Raw genomic sequence first — 15,214 nt, 5'->3', positions numbered from 1 at the left:
CAAGTGTGATATTCTTCCTTCTCCGTCTCTTTAATCACTTAGATTATTCACCGTTCTCTTTTCTTTGTTTTTTTTCAAATGTGTAGATCTAAATCTAACTTAAAATGAAAAATTCTTCTATTTTGACAGATTGCAGGCAGCTGATATCCTCTTCATCTTGAAGTCTAAATGGAGGTAACTACACAGTGATTTGCTCTCATTTACTTCATTAAATATATTAGTTTTGAACTTTTAATGAATGGGACCATTATTTATGGATGGGGTTTAGAACTTTCCTTTTTGTTTGTTAAGATTGATAGTGGGTACCATTTGTATAGAATGAGCAATGATATGATATCAATCATGTTTTTGATGTTCTTTTAGGGATTTGTTAATATTATCTGGTGGTCTCTCCTTTTTTGTGTTATTAATTAGAGAAAAACAAAAAGAAAATCTACCCATTGGGTGCGAAAACAAAAGCAAAACGTCAGCATCAGATTTTGTTTTTTTGTTTTTTTATTGTTATTTGATTAGAATTTTAAGCCATTTTTTTGTTATTATTACAGGAATCAAAGATCGACATCGTGGTATTCCCTCCTACTCACTCTTACATATACAAGTCGAATTTCAGGACTCCTGCCGAGGATGAAGACCAGGGCACTTTAAAACTTCCTATTCCTCCTTATTTGGTACTGGACCCACTGAATAATTATGATATGTGTGACAAGTATGGATTACTCTTCCGTGGTAAAACTATTCTAAGTCCTTGTGAAGACGAAGGCACACTCTCTGACAAGGTATCATTATAATCCTAAATTTGCACACATCAAGTTGTCTTTCTAGAGTGTATTCCACAATCGCGAAACAAAAACTCACATACTACACAGTTACAGTGGGTACTGTGGTGGCCATTATCACTGTCATCAGATGGTGCACTCATACATAGTTGTCTTCAAGTTGTTCCCTAAGCATAAGAAAAGTACTATGAGTTTAAGTTTAAGAATGTAAGGCTTATTTTGATGTGGCGTTTAAGGACCATTTATGAGTTAAATTTCAGAGTTCTTTTTTTAATGGTTATTTTCATTTTATTCCAAGTTTAAGAATGTAAGACTTATTATGATATGGCGTTTGAGAACCATTTATGACTTAAATTTCAGAGTTTTAATTTTTCAATGGTTATTTTTATTTTATTTTATTTGGTTTATCTTATTAGAAACCAAATCCCTTGGCAGTTCAGTGACCTGTGCAATAATTTTGACCTCAATGTGTCGATTAATGATTGTACTACTACTTTCGTTCAATGAGTGTGGTGCAAAAAACTTGGAACTAATATTGCACAAGATTTCAATTGAGTTAGATGTCGTGATGGGTTTTCTTCACCTGAAAGAGCTGATGCTGTAGAAGAGATGGAGGTATTGATAGTTCAGATCGATGGGAAAAAGGATTCTGAAATTGAAGCTGCAAATCAAGATGGGTTTGTTTCTGTTTGAAACAATTAGGGTTTATAGGAAGGATTCGAGTTGGTGATTGAGATGAACTTCAAGGGTTTTGACGGATTTCAGGAATACAGAGTGGTTCGATTTCAAACCAAGTTTCGAATCTGGTGTTGTTAAGTAAGAAATGAAGAAATTCGCAGATGAAATCAGAGAGGAGAAGATTGGGGTTTGTTTATGGTGGTGATTAATGGTTCTGCTTATGGGGTTTGAGTTGGAATGTGAAGCTGAGAGGATGATTGAGATGCTGGCTGATTTAGGTGAAACTGTGACTGAGTTGGAGAATCAGAAGAACATAAAATGGGGTTTGTTGTTGCAGATCAGTAAAGAGAAGGACTGTGCGTTGGAGGTGTTGTTTCTATTAGTCATGGTCCAATGGATGGTCAGTCCGAGTTCGAGAAAAAGGCTGGAAGTGTTGGTAATGAAGCTGTAAACTAGTTTTGGTTCTTGAGTACAAGCCGAGCATATTAAGCTCAGTCTTGAACCTGAGTTGGAGATGGAAATGCATAATTGAAGCATAAGTGCTGTAAGCTGGTTTGAGGCACTGGTACAATTGCAGGTAATTGGATTGCAGTATTGCTGTTGCAGTCTAGAACTGATGGGTTAGAGCTGATGCTGTTTAAGGTACTTAACACCTGCTATTATAAGTGCTTAACGTGTCGGTAATGATTTCTAAAACCTTGCAGCTGATGTTTCTTTGTATGAGTATTTTTCATTCTTTTTCATTATGCATATTTGGTCCTCATGCAACAACTTATGAATTATAAAACAAAATATTTAGTAATTTACTGGGTTGTCTACGCAATCAATCACTTATTGCGTACTTATATTGGTTTATATATGTTACAGGCATATTAAGAACAAGCCATACTCAAAATCCAGGTACTGTCGTGGTGTACGTGACCCAAAGATTATAATTTATGATGTTGGGATGACAAAGAAAGGAGTTGATGAGTTCCCCTTTTGTATCCACTTGGTGAGTTGGTAGAAGGAAAATGTATCAAGTGAAGCTTTGGAGGCTACTCGTATTACCTGTAACAAGTACATGACCAAGTTTGATGGGAAGGGCGCCTTCCATTTAAGAGTCAGGGTACATCCTTTCCATGTCTTGCGTATAAACAAGATGCTTTCATGGGCTGGACCTGATAGGATTTAGATTGGTATGAGAGGAGCATTTGGTAAACCCCTAGGTACTTGTGCCAGAGTTAGCATCGGTCAGGTCCTCATATCAGTTCGCTGCAAGGATACCAATGGCAACAATGCCCAGGAAGCCCTTTGTCGTGCCAACTTCAAGTTCCCTGGACGTCAAACGATCATTGTCAGCAGGAAGTGGTATGTTTTCCTATTAATAAGACATCTGCTTATTAATTAAATTTACACGTAAAGAGAGGCAAAAGCTCTTCAAATCTTTAGGTCTGTTACTGGTGTAGATGTGATCATTAACCATTGTTTTTGTATTTATCTCAAGGGGATTCACAAAGTTCAGCCAAAATGACTACGTCAAATGGAAGTCATAGAAAAGAATCGTTGCAGACGGTGTCAGTGCTAAGGTTTGTTTTCCATATCCCGTCAATTTTGTTTTCAGAGATGTCCAAGTATCCAGTTTACTAAGATTAATGCATGATTTCTCAATAGAATGATGCAGTGGCAGTAGTGCCTTACCTCCTTCAAGTGCTATTATGAGTATCTCGTATTCTCGTGCCCTACCTACACCCTATGGATACAGAATCGTTGAGATGATGGGTTGGAGATTGAGGCGATGTTGTATTTTATTGAGCATTGAAGTGAGTTGCAAGTTGAGATGGATTTGCAGTGTTAAAATGACTGATATGAAGTTGCAGCTGGAGTAGCAAGGCGTGTAACTGGTGGTGGTGAATGTTGCAGGTCATGGTGTGACGTGATTACAACTGCAGGCAAGGGTTCTGGTGTGTTATATGGAGTTAATGGTGGTCACTACAGCTGAACTGGAGCAACGAATGGTGTGATTGAATGAGAGAATAAGACTGCAAGTAAGAAGCGGTAGTGGTTGCGATGAAGTGAAGCAGCTGAGAATTGAGCTCATATAGGAGATGGCTAGGTAGCTTATGTGGGTTGTGTGGAATTGCTGCTACAGTTGCAGATGCGGTGGTTCAATGCTTGTGTTGCAGGTGCAAGCCATGGCCTGGCCTGGTGAAGCGCCAAGATGGATGGAATGAAGCTGTGATGCGCCAGTGCACATGGATCAGGCCAAAACCAATTCAAATCCTGACTCATTTAATCCAGACCCTGACTCGGTTCTAATTAACTCAGTCGGCCAGACCGATTTAACTCAGTCGGCCAAAATCAGTTTGGCTTTACAAATTTACAACTCCGACTCCGTACCATGGTGGCGGAATTAAGTTTTTTTTTTTTTGCTAGAAAAAATGAGATATTGATAGAGAGTGGATTACATGGTAGAATTGAGAAATTCAGGGATAAATCCCATCCATTCTCCAGAAGTTCTAGACCTTCTACTAAACTTTGCTGCAAGATCTGCAAGTACAATATGATTTCTACGCAAGAATTGAAACTTAACAAAGCTAAAACTGGGAATAATTGTTTTACAGTCATCTAAGAGTGAGTTATTATACCAAAATAATTGGTTATTATTGAAATTGAAGGAGTCAATGACTGTTTTAGCATCACTGACAAAACAAACTTTTTCTAAATCTTTCTCTTTTTCCCACTTCACCGCCTCCAGGAAAGCCAGACTTTCCGCCTCCTCAGCATTCCTCACATTCCCGGCTTTGAGTTTGCATCCAAGGAATACACCTGTAATATCATTCATAATCAAACTAATTCCAGATAAGTTAGAGTTCTTGTCATAAGCTGCATCACTAAAGATAATATAGCAGTTTTCAGGCAATTGGCTAGTGAAACTATTCAGATTCTCTTCTTCAGTAATAGTCCTAAGGTTATTTTCTTCAAGTCGTTTGGTACCATCCAAGTCGTTTCTCATATTCAATCAGGCTCACAGATTCCTATCTTTTCAATTACAGATTGATTTGAGAAATTGAGATATAACTCTTGGATAATTTTTCGTGATCGAGTCTGACTGTCTAGTTGATTCTCTTGGAATTCTCTTGGTGTTTTCCATACATATTGCCTAGAGAAACATTGGGTGTGGTTGTTAGACCTCTGATTTTCATTTTCTTATGAATAATCAGATTACGTATAAACGTAAATAACCTGATTGTGAGCTTTGTGTATTTTACATAATTATTCAAGTGAAGGATCGGCATATGTGCATCACCAACAACTATTGATTTCCGTCACGTACCCATCGCGCCAAAAATTTATTACAACCGGATCATATGGTGATAAACAACGACCAATTATTGTTCCTAAATTAGGGATTTTTCCAGAATTGGGTTAAGTGGTGCTATCACATAAACCGATCCCGGGTTAAATTTCCGATTTTTTTCCTCTTTTTGGGCGATCATGACATATAAGTACATGTTTGTAGATCGTTACAACTCATACCTGACGATTGGAAGCATTATCACATTCATCTTCCCGGTGATATTGTTCTTGTGCTTGAATAATATCTTAAATCATTCTTTGGTTGACTTTCCCTTCTTCATTCAAAAAATAATGCAAATCGGTAGGATCCAAATCAAGATTATCTGATGCACCCACTTTTTCATCACTATTAGAGTCTTCATTGTCACTATAAAGTTTCATTTTTGCTAAGAAAATCAAAAACCCTAGTTTTTTCTTTTTTCCAAATACTTCTTCTTTCCCTCCAAACCTTAGAAGAGTAAATGAATTTCTATTCTAATCATAACACTATATCAAACTCAAACACTAACTAATTTAACTATATTTTGCGTTTCCTCCCTTGCCAAGATCGTTAATTGGCGTTTCCTCCCCCAAAAGATTGAAATTAGTGTCGCCTCTCATTGTTAGCTTTTCCATCCGTTGCTCGGTTAGCTGAGTCAGCATCTGTGCACGCGTAGTGTAAATTTTATATGTCATATTAGTTAACTAAATTACTAAATTAACTTAATTAATCATCACTAATGAATAAAGTCATATTAGTTACTAACATAAACAGGTGGACAAGGGGTTTCCAAAAATTACTTTTTAATGGTCCTTCTTGTTTTATAGTCATAGGACCAAAATAATTACACTAGACCCTAAACTAACCAGGTTTATTATCAGTCTTAAAATTAGAAGGCTATTATTGGGGCGTCACATTCTATTAGCGGGGCATCACCCAATAGGACAAAAACGGGTCACCCATAAGTAATATCAAAAACCCTTATCTCAAATAATTTTGTAATGACTAAACAACCCTTATTTAGTTAATTTTAATATAATTTAATTACATAAAAATTAAATTAATGAATTTTGTTGTATACTTGGTGAATTCTGGGACAAAGTTTTTGTGGGAAGAAAAACTGGCCGTAAAATAAATATCTACGGTTGGAAATAATCCAAATCTAGACGTAAAATCACTTCTATGGTTGGAAATATTCCAAACCTGGACGTAAAATCACATCTACGGTTGGAATTAAAAGAAAACTTGACATAAAATCTGATTCTACGGTTGGAACTAAAAGGAACCTGGACGTAAAATGAGCTTCTACGGTTGGAACTAATTCAAACCTGGACGTAAAACTACATGCAAATAAAATTCTACGGTTGGAATTAATTCAAACCTGGACGTAAAATCACTTTTACGGTTGGAAATAATCCAAACCTGGACGTAAAATCACTTCTACGGTTGGAATTAAAAGAAAACGGGACGTAAAATCGGATTCTACGGTTGGAATTAAAAGAAACCTGGACGTAAAATGAGCTTCTACGATTGGAACTTATCCAAACCTGGACGTAAAATTACATGCAAATAAAATTCTACAGTTGGAATTAATTCAAACCTGGACGTAAAATCACTTCTAGTTAAAGGGTAATCTAGACATTTTGTATATGTGTTAGAATATCCCATAACCACTTTTATGGACATTAAGAATTCAAGTGAAGCCCTCTAATGGAGTGTGACGCCCCAATAATAGCCTTCTAAAATTATGCCCCAATAATTACACCCAACCCGATATATATATCAGAATAAAACATCAATTCTACATGTGATTCGGAAAAATCAAATACATGTTTTCTACGTTATCATGCACTACAGGTCCATGACCTATGCCTTGGCTTACCTGGTTCAGTAATGGTCACCTAATGGTGAACGTTTTAGGCGAGGCCCCCACACCCATAACAAACAATCAAAAAGTGAAAGAGAATGAGGACAAAATTTTCTTCCGAAAACGATAGCAGTCACCACCATTAATCTTGTATTTCTGAAAAGTTTCTTACTAAAACAAGAAGAAACCCTAAATTAAAATCGAAGGTGAACACTTGTGTTTGTTTTTGAGGCTGGTTTATTGTTCTTCCGCAGCCGTCCCATCTTCTTCATCTTCTCCATCTATCTTCAGCTGTGCAACAGAACAAGTGTGATATTCTTCCTTCTCCGTCTCTTTAATCACTTAGATTATTCACCGTTCTCTTTTCTTTGTTTTTTTTCAAATGTGTAGATCTAAATCTAACTTAAAATGAAAAATTCTTATATTTTGAAAGATTGCAGGCAGCTGATATCCTCTTCATCTTGAAGTCTAAATGGAGGTAACTACATAGTGATTTGCTCTCATTTACTTCATTAAATATATTAGTTTAGAACTTTTAATGAATGGGACCATTATTTATGGATGGGGTTTAGAACTTTCCTTTTTGTTTTTTAAGATTGATAGTGGGTACCATTTGTATAGAATGAGCAATGATATGATAGCAATCATGTTTTTGATGTTCTTTTAGGGATTTGTTAATATTATCTGGTGGTCTCTCCTTTTTTGTGTTATTAATTAGAGAAAAACAAAAAGAAAATCTACCCATTGGGTGCGAAAAACAAAAGCAAAACGTCAGCATCAGATTTTGTTTTTTTTGTTTTTTTATTGTTATTTGATTAGAATTTTAAGTCATTTTTTTTGTTATTATTACAGGAATCAAAGATCGACATCGTGGTATTCCCTCCTACTCACTCTTCCATATACAAGTCGAATTTCAGGACTCCTGCCGAGGATGAAGACCAGGGCACTTTAAAACTTCCTATTCCTCCTTATTTGGTACTGGGCCCACTGAATAATTATGATATGTGTGACAAGTATGGATTACTCTTCCGTGGTAAAACTATTCCAAGACCTTGTGAAGACGAAGGCACACTCTCTGACAAGGTATCATTATAAGGATGTGAGCGACATCCTAAATTTGCACACATCAAGTTGTCTTTCTAGAGTGTATTCCACAATCGCGAAACAAAAACTCACATACTACACAGTTACAGTGGGTACTGTGGTGGCCATTATCACTGTCATCAGATGGTGCACTCATACATAGTTGTCTTCAAGTTGTTCCCTAAGCATAAGAAAAGTACTATGAGTTTAAGTTTAAGAATGTAAGGCTTATTTTGATGTGGCGTTTAAGGACCATTTATGAGTTAAATTTCAGAGTTCTTTTTTTTAATGGTTATTTTCATTTTATTCCAAGTTTAAGAATGTAAGACTTATTATGATATGGCGTTTGAGAACCATTTATGACTTAAATTTCAGAGTTTTAATTTTTCAATGGTTATTTTTATTTTATTTTATTTGGTTTATCTTATTAGAAACCAAATCCCTTGGCAGTTCAGTGACCTGTGCAATAATTTTGACCGCAATGTGTCGATTAATGATTGTACTACTACTTTCGTTCAATGAGTGTGGTGCAAAAAACTTGGAACTAATATTGCACAAGATTTCAATTGAGTTAGATGTCGTGATGGGTTTTCTTCACCTGAAAGAGCTGCTGTAGAAGAGATGGAGGTATTGATAGTTCAGATCGATGGGAAAAAGGATTCTGAAATTGAAGCTGCAAATCAAGATGGGTTTGTTTCTGTTTGAAACAATTAGGGTTTATAGGAAGGATTCGAGTTGGTGATTGAGATGAACTTCAAGGGTTTTGACGGATTTCAGGAATACAGAGTGGTTCGATTTCAAACCAAGTTTCGAATCTGGTGTTGTTAAGTAGAAATGAAGAAATTCGCAGATGAAATCAGAGAGGAGAAGATTGGGGTTTGTTTATGGTGGTGATTAATGGTTCTGCTTATGGGGTTTGAGTTGGAATGTGAAGCTGAGAGGATGATTGAGATGCTGGCTGATTTAGGTGAAACTGTGACTGAGTTGGAGAATCAGAAGAACATAAAATGGGGTTTTTTGTTGCAGATCAGTAAAGAGAAGGACTGTGCGTTGGAGGTGTTGTTTCTATTAGTCATGGTCCAATGGCTGGTCAGTCCGAGTTCGAGAAAAAGGCTGGAAGTGTTGGTAATGAAGCTGTAAACTAGTTGTGGTTCTTGAGTACAAGCCGAGCATATTAAGCTCAGTCTTGAACCTGAGTTGGAGATGGAAATGCATAATTGAAGCTTAAGTGCTGTAAGCTGGTTTGAGGCACTGGTACAATTGCAGGTAATTGGATTGCAGTATTGCTGTTGCAGTCTAGAACTGATGGGTTAGAGCTGATGGTTTAAGGTACTTAACACCTGCTATTATAAGTGCTTAGTCGGTAATGATTTCTAAAACCTTGCAGCTGATGTTTCTTTGTATGAGTATTTTTCATTCTTTTTCATTATGCATATTTGGTCCTCATGCAACAACTTATGAATTATAAAACAAAATATTTAGTAATTTACTGGGTTGTCTACGCAATCAATCACTTATTGCGTACTTATATTGGTTTATATATGTTACAGGCATATTAAGAACAAGCCATACCCAAAATCCAGGTACTGTCGTGGTGTACGTGACCCAAAGATTATAATTTATGATGTTGGGATGACAAAGAAAGGAGTTGATGAGTTCCCCTTTTGTATCCACTTGGTGAGTTGGTAGAAGGAAAATGTATCAAGTGAAGCTTTGGAGGCTACTCGTATTACCTGTAACAAGTACATGACCAAGTTTGATGGGAAGGGCGCCTTCCATTTAAGAGTCAGGGTACATCCTTTCCATGTATTGCGTATAAACAAGATGCTTTCATGGGCTGGACCTGATAGGCTTTAGATTGGTATGAGAGGAGCATTTGGTAAACCCCTAGGTACTTGTGCCAGAGTTAGAATCGGTCAGGTCCTCATATCAGTTCGCTGTAAGGATACCAATGGCAACAATGCCCAGGAAGCCCTTTGTCGTGCCAACTTCAAGTTCCCTGGACGTCAAACGATCATTGTCAGCAGGAAGTGGTATGTTTTCCTATTAATAAGACATCTGCTTATTAATTAAATTTACACGTAAAGAGAGGCAAAAGCTCTTCAAATCTTTAGGCCTGTTACTGGTGTAGATGTGATCATTAACCATTGTTTTTGTATTTATCTTAAGGGGATTCACAAAGTTCAGCCAAAATGACTACTCAAATGGAAGTCATAGAAAAGAATCGTTGCAGACGGTGTCAGTGCTAAGGTTTGTTTTCCATATCCCGTCAATTTTGTTTTCAGAGATGTCCAAGTATCCAGTTTACTAAGATTAATGCATGATTTCTCAATAGAATGATGCAGTGGCAGTAGTGCCTTACCTCCTTCAAGTGCTATTATGAGTATCTCGTATTCTCGTGCCCTACCTACACCCTATGGATACAGAATCGTTGAGATGATGGGTTGGATATTGAGGCGATGTTGTATTTTATTGAGCATTGACGTGAGTTGCAAGTTGAGATGGATTTGCAGTGTTCAAATGACTGATATGAAGTTGCAGCTGGAGTAGCAAGGCGTGTAACTGGTGGTGGTGAATATTGCAGGTCATGGTGTGACGTGATTACAACTGCAGGCAAGGGTTCTGGTGTGTTATATGGAGTTAATGGTGGTCACTACAGCTGAACTGGAGCAACGAATGGTGTGATTGAATGAGAGAATAAGACTGCAAGTAAGAAGCGGTAGTGGTTGCGATGAAGTGAAGCAGCTGAGATTTGAGATCATATAGGAGATGGCTAGGTAGCTTATGTGGGTTGTATGGAATTGCTGCTACAGTTGCAGATGCGGTGGTTCAATGCTTGTGTTGCAGGTGCAAGCCATGGCCTGGCCTGGTGAAGCGCCAATATGGATGGAATGAAGCTGTGATGTGCCAGTGCACATGGATCAGGCCAAAACCAATTCAAATCCTGACTCATTTAATCCAGACCCTGACTCGGTTCTAATTAACTCAGTCGGCCAGACCGATTTAACTCGGTCGGCCAAAATCAGTTTGGCTTTACAAATTTACAACTCTGACTCCGTACCATGGTGGCGGAATTAAGTTTTTTTTTTTTGCTAGAAAAAATGAGATATTGATAGAGAGTGGATTACATGGTAGAATTGAGAAATTCAGGGATAAATCCCATCCATTCTCCAGAAGTTCTAGACCTTCTACTAAACTTTGCTGCAAGATCTGCAAGTACAATATGATTTCTACGCAAGAATTGAAACTTAACAAAGCTAAAACTGGGAATAATTGTTTTACAGTCATCTAAGAGTGAGTTATTATACCAAAATAATTGGTTATTATTGAAATTGAAGAAGTCAATGACTGTTTTAGCATCACTGACAAAACAAACTTTTTCTAAATCTTTCTCTTTTGCCCACTTCACCGCCTTCAGGAAAGCCAGACTTTCCGCCTCCTCAGCATTCCTCACATTCCCGGCTTTGAGTTTGCATCCAAGGAATACACCTGTAATATCATTCATAATCAAACTAATTCCAGATAAGTTAGAGTTCTTGTTATAAGCTGCATCACTAAAGATAATATAGCAGTTTTCAGGCAATTGGCTAGTGAAACTATTCAGATTTTCTTCTTCAGTAATAGTCCTAAGGTTATTTTCTTCAAGTCGTTTGGTACCATCCAAGTCGTTTCTCATATTCAATCAGGCTCACAGATTCCTATCTTTTCAATTACAGATTGATTTGAGAAATTGAGATATAACTCTTGGATAATTTTTCGTGATCGAGTCTGACTGTCTAGTTGATTCTCTTGGAATTCTCTTGGTGTTTTCCATACATATTGCCTAGAGAAACATTGGGTGTGGTTGTTAGACCTCTGATTTTCATTTTCTTATGAATAATCAGATTACGTATAAACGTAAATAACCTGATTGTGAGCTTTGTGTATTTTACATAATTATTCAAGTGAAGGATCGGCATATGTGCATCACCAACAACTATTGATTTCCGTCACGTACCCATCGCGCCAAAAATTTATTACAACCGGATCATATGGTGATAAACAACGACCAATTATTGTTCCTAAATTAGGGATTTTTCCAGAATTGGGTTAAGTGGTGCTATCACATAAACCGATCCCGGGTTAAATTTCCGATTTTTTTCCTCTTTTTGGGCGATCATGACATATAAGTACATGTTTGTAGATCGTTACAACTCATACCTGACGATTGGAAGCATTATCACATTCATCTTCCCGGTGATATTGTTCTTGTGCTTGAATAATATCTTAAATCATTCTTTGGTTGACTTTCCCTTCTTCATTCAAAAAATAATGCAAATCGGTAGGATCCAAATCAAGATTATCTGATGCACCCACTTTTTCATCACTATTAGAGTCTTCATTGTCACTATAAAGTTTCATTTTTGCTAAGAAAATCAAAAACCCTAGTTTTTTCTTTTTTCCAAATACTTCTTCTTTCCCTCCAAACCTTAGAAGAGTAAATGAATTTCTATTCTAATCATAACACTATATCAAACTCAAACACTAACTAATTTAACTATATTTTGCGTTTCCTCCCTTGCCAAGATCGTTAATTGGCGTTTCCTCCCCCAAAAGATTGAAATTAGTGTCGCCTCTCATTGTTAGCTTTTCCATCCGTTGCTCGGTTAGCTGAGTCAGCATCTGTGCACGCGTAGTGTAAATTTTATATGTCATATTAGTTAACTAAATTACTAAATTAACTTAATTAATCATCACTAATGAATAAAGTCATATTAGTTACTAACATAAACAGGTGGACAAGGGGTTTCCAAAAATTACTTTTTAATGGTCCTTCTTGTTTTATAGTCATAGGACCAAAATAATTACACTAGACCCTAAACTAACCAGGTTTATTATCAGTCTTAAAATTAGAAGGCTATTATTGGGGCGTCACATTCTATTAGCGGGGCATCACCCAATAGGACAAAAACGGGTCACCCATAAGTAATATCAAAAACCCTTATCTCAAATAATTTTGTAATGACTAAACAACCCTTATTTAGTTAATTTTAATATAATTTAATTACATAAAAATGAAATTAATGAATTTTGTTGTATACTTGGTGAATTCTGGGACAAAGTTTTTGTGGGAAGAAAAACTGGCCGTAAAATAAATATCTACGGTTGGAAATAATCCAAATCTAGACGTAAAATCACTTCTACGGTTGGAAATATTCCAAACCTGGACGTAAAATCACATCTACGGTTGGAATTAAAAGAAAACTTGACATAAAATCTGATTCTACGGTTGGAACTAAAAGGAACCTGGACGTAAAATGAGCTTCTACGGTTGGAACTAATTCAAACCTGGACGTAAAACTACATGCAAATAAAATTCTACGGTTGGAATTAATTCAAACCTGGACGTAAAATCACTTTTACGGTTGGAAATAATACAAACCTGGACGTAAAATCACTTCTACGGTTGGAATTAAAAGAAAACGGGACGTAAAATCGGATTCTACGGTTGGAATTAAAAGAAACCTGGACGTAAAATGAGCTTCTACGATTGGAACTTATCCAAACCTGGACGTAAAATTACATGCAAATAAAATTCTACGGTTGGAATTAATTCAAACCTGGACGTAAAATCACTTCTAGTTAAAGGGTAATCTAGATATTTTGTATATGTGTTAGAATATCCCATAACCACTTTTATGGACATTAAGAATTCAAGTGAAGCCCTCTAATGGAGTGTGACGCCCCAATAATAGCCTTCTAAAATTATGCCCCAATAATTACACCCAACCCGATATATATATCAGAATAAAACATCAATTCTACATGTGATTCGGAAAAATCAAATACATGTTTTCTACGTTATCATGCACTATAGCTCCATGACCTATGCCTTGGCTTACCTGGTTCAGTAATGGTCACCTAATGGTGAACGTTTTAGGAGAGGCCCCCACACCCATAACAAACAATCAAAAAGTGAAAGAGAATGAGGACAAAATTTTCTTCCGAAAACGATAGCAATCACCACCATTAATCTTGTATTTCTGAAAAGTTTCTTACTAAAACAAGAAAAAACCCTAAATTAAAATCGAAGGTGAACACTTGTGTTTGTTTTTGAGGCTGGTTTATTGTTCTTCCGCAGCCGTCCCATCTTCTTCATCTTCTCCATCTATCTTCAGCTGTGCAACAGAACAAGTGTGATATTCTTCCTTCTCCGTCTCTTTAATCACTTAGATTATTCACCGTTCTCTTTTCTTTGTTTTTTTTTCAAATGTGTAGATCTAAATCTAACTTAAAATGAAAAATTCTTCTATTTTGACAGATTGCAGGCAGCTGGTATCCTCTTCATCTTGAAGTCTAAATGGAGGTAACTACACAGTGATTTGCTCTCATTTACTTCATTAAATATATTAGTTTAGAACTTTTAATGAATGGGACCATTATTTATGGATGGGGTTTAGAACTTTCCTTTTTGTTTTTTAAGATTGATAGTTGGTACCATTTGTATAGAATGAGCAATGATATGATAGCAATCATGTTTTTGATGTTCTTTTAGGGATTTGTTAATATTATCTGGTGGTCTCTCCTTTTTTGTGTTATTAATTAGAGAAAAAAAAAAGAAAATCTACCCATTGGGTGCGAAAAACAAAAGCAAAACGTCAGCATCAGATTTTGTTTTTTTTGTTTTTTTATTGTTATTTGATTAGAATTTTAAGTCATTTTTTTGTTATTATTACAGGAATCAAAGATCGACATCGTGGTATTCCCTCCTACTCACTCTTCCATATACAAGTCGAATTTCAGGACTCCTGCCGAGGATGAAGACTAGGGCACTTTAAAACTTCCTATTCCTCCTTATTTGGTACTGGACCCACTGAATAATTATGATATGTGTGACAAGTATGGATTACTCTTCCGTGGTAAAACTATTCCAAGACCTTGTGAAGACGAAGGCACACTCTCTGACAAGGTATCATTATAAGGATGTGAGCGACATCCTAAATTTGCACACATCAAGTTGGCTTTTTTTTTTGTTATTATTACAGGAATCAAAGATCGACATCGTGGTATTCCCTCCTACTCACTCTTCCATATACAAGTCGAATTTCAGGACTCCTGCCGAGGATGAAGACTAGGGCACTTTAAAACTTCCTATTCCTCCTTATTTGGTACTGGACCCACTGAATAATTATGATATGTGTGACAAGTATGGATTACTCTTCCGTGGTAAAACTATTCCAAGACCTTGTGAAGACGAAGGCACACTCTCTGACAAGGTATCATTATAAGGATGTGAGCGACATCCTAAATTTGCACACATCAAGTTGGCTTTCTAGAGTGTATTCCACAATCGCGAAACAAAAACTCACATACTACACAGTTACAGTGGGTACTGTGGTGGCCATTATCACTGTCATCAGATGGTGCACTCATACATAGTTGTCTTCAAGTTGTTCCCTAAGCATAAGAAAAGTACTATGAGTTTAAGTTTAAGAATGTAAGGCTTATTTT

The 15,214-nt window shown here is 36.5% G+C and overlaps 1 protein-coding gene and 1 pseudogene across 1 annotated transcript; both read left to right on the top strand.

Annotated features, from left to right (window-relative positions):
- Window positions 1–1,030: 1,030 nt before the first annotated feature.
- LOC113272284 lies at window positions 1,031–8,428 on the top strand (annotated as a pseudogene).
- Window positions 8,429–9,237: 809 nt separating this feature from the next.
- Window positions 9,238–10,198, top strand: LOC113273698 (60S ribosomal protein L10-like). The gene is made up of 3 exons (XM_026523335.1): window positions 9,238–9,756; window positions 9,893–9,973; window positions 10,059–10,198. Exons 1-3 carry the CDS (start codon window positions 9,587–9,589, stop codon window positions 10,075–10,077), a joined length of 270 nt encoding a protein of 89 aa, XP_026379120.1. The 5' UTR covers window positions 9,238–9,586; the 3' UTR covers window positions 10,078–10,198.
- The last annotated feature ends 5,016 nt before the right edge of the window (window positions 10,199–15,214 follow it).

This window comes from Papaver somniferum, chromosome 4, assembly GCF_003573695.1.
Source record: "Papaver somniferum cultivar HN1 chromosome 4, ASM357369v1, whole genome shotgun sequence".
Lineage (NCBI taxonomy): Eukaryota > Viridiplantae > Streptophyta > Magnoliopsida > Ranunculales > Papaveraceae > Papaver > Papaver somniferum.
The sequence above is the reverse complement of the archived record's forward strand: the minus strand, read 5'-3'. Positions and strand labels throughout refer to the sequence as shown.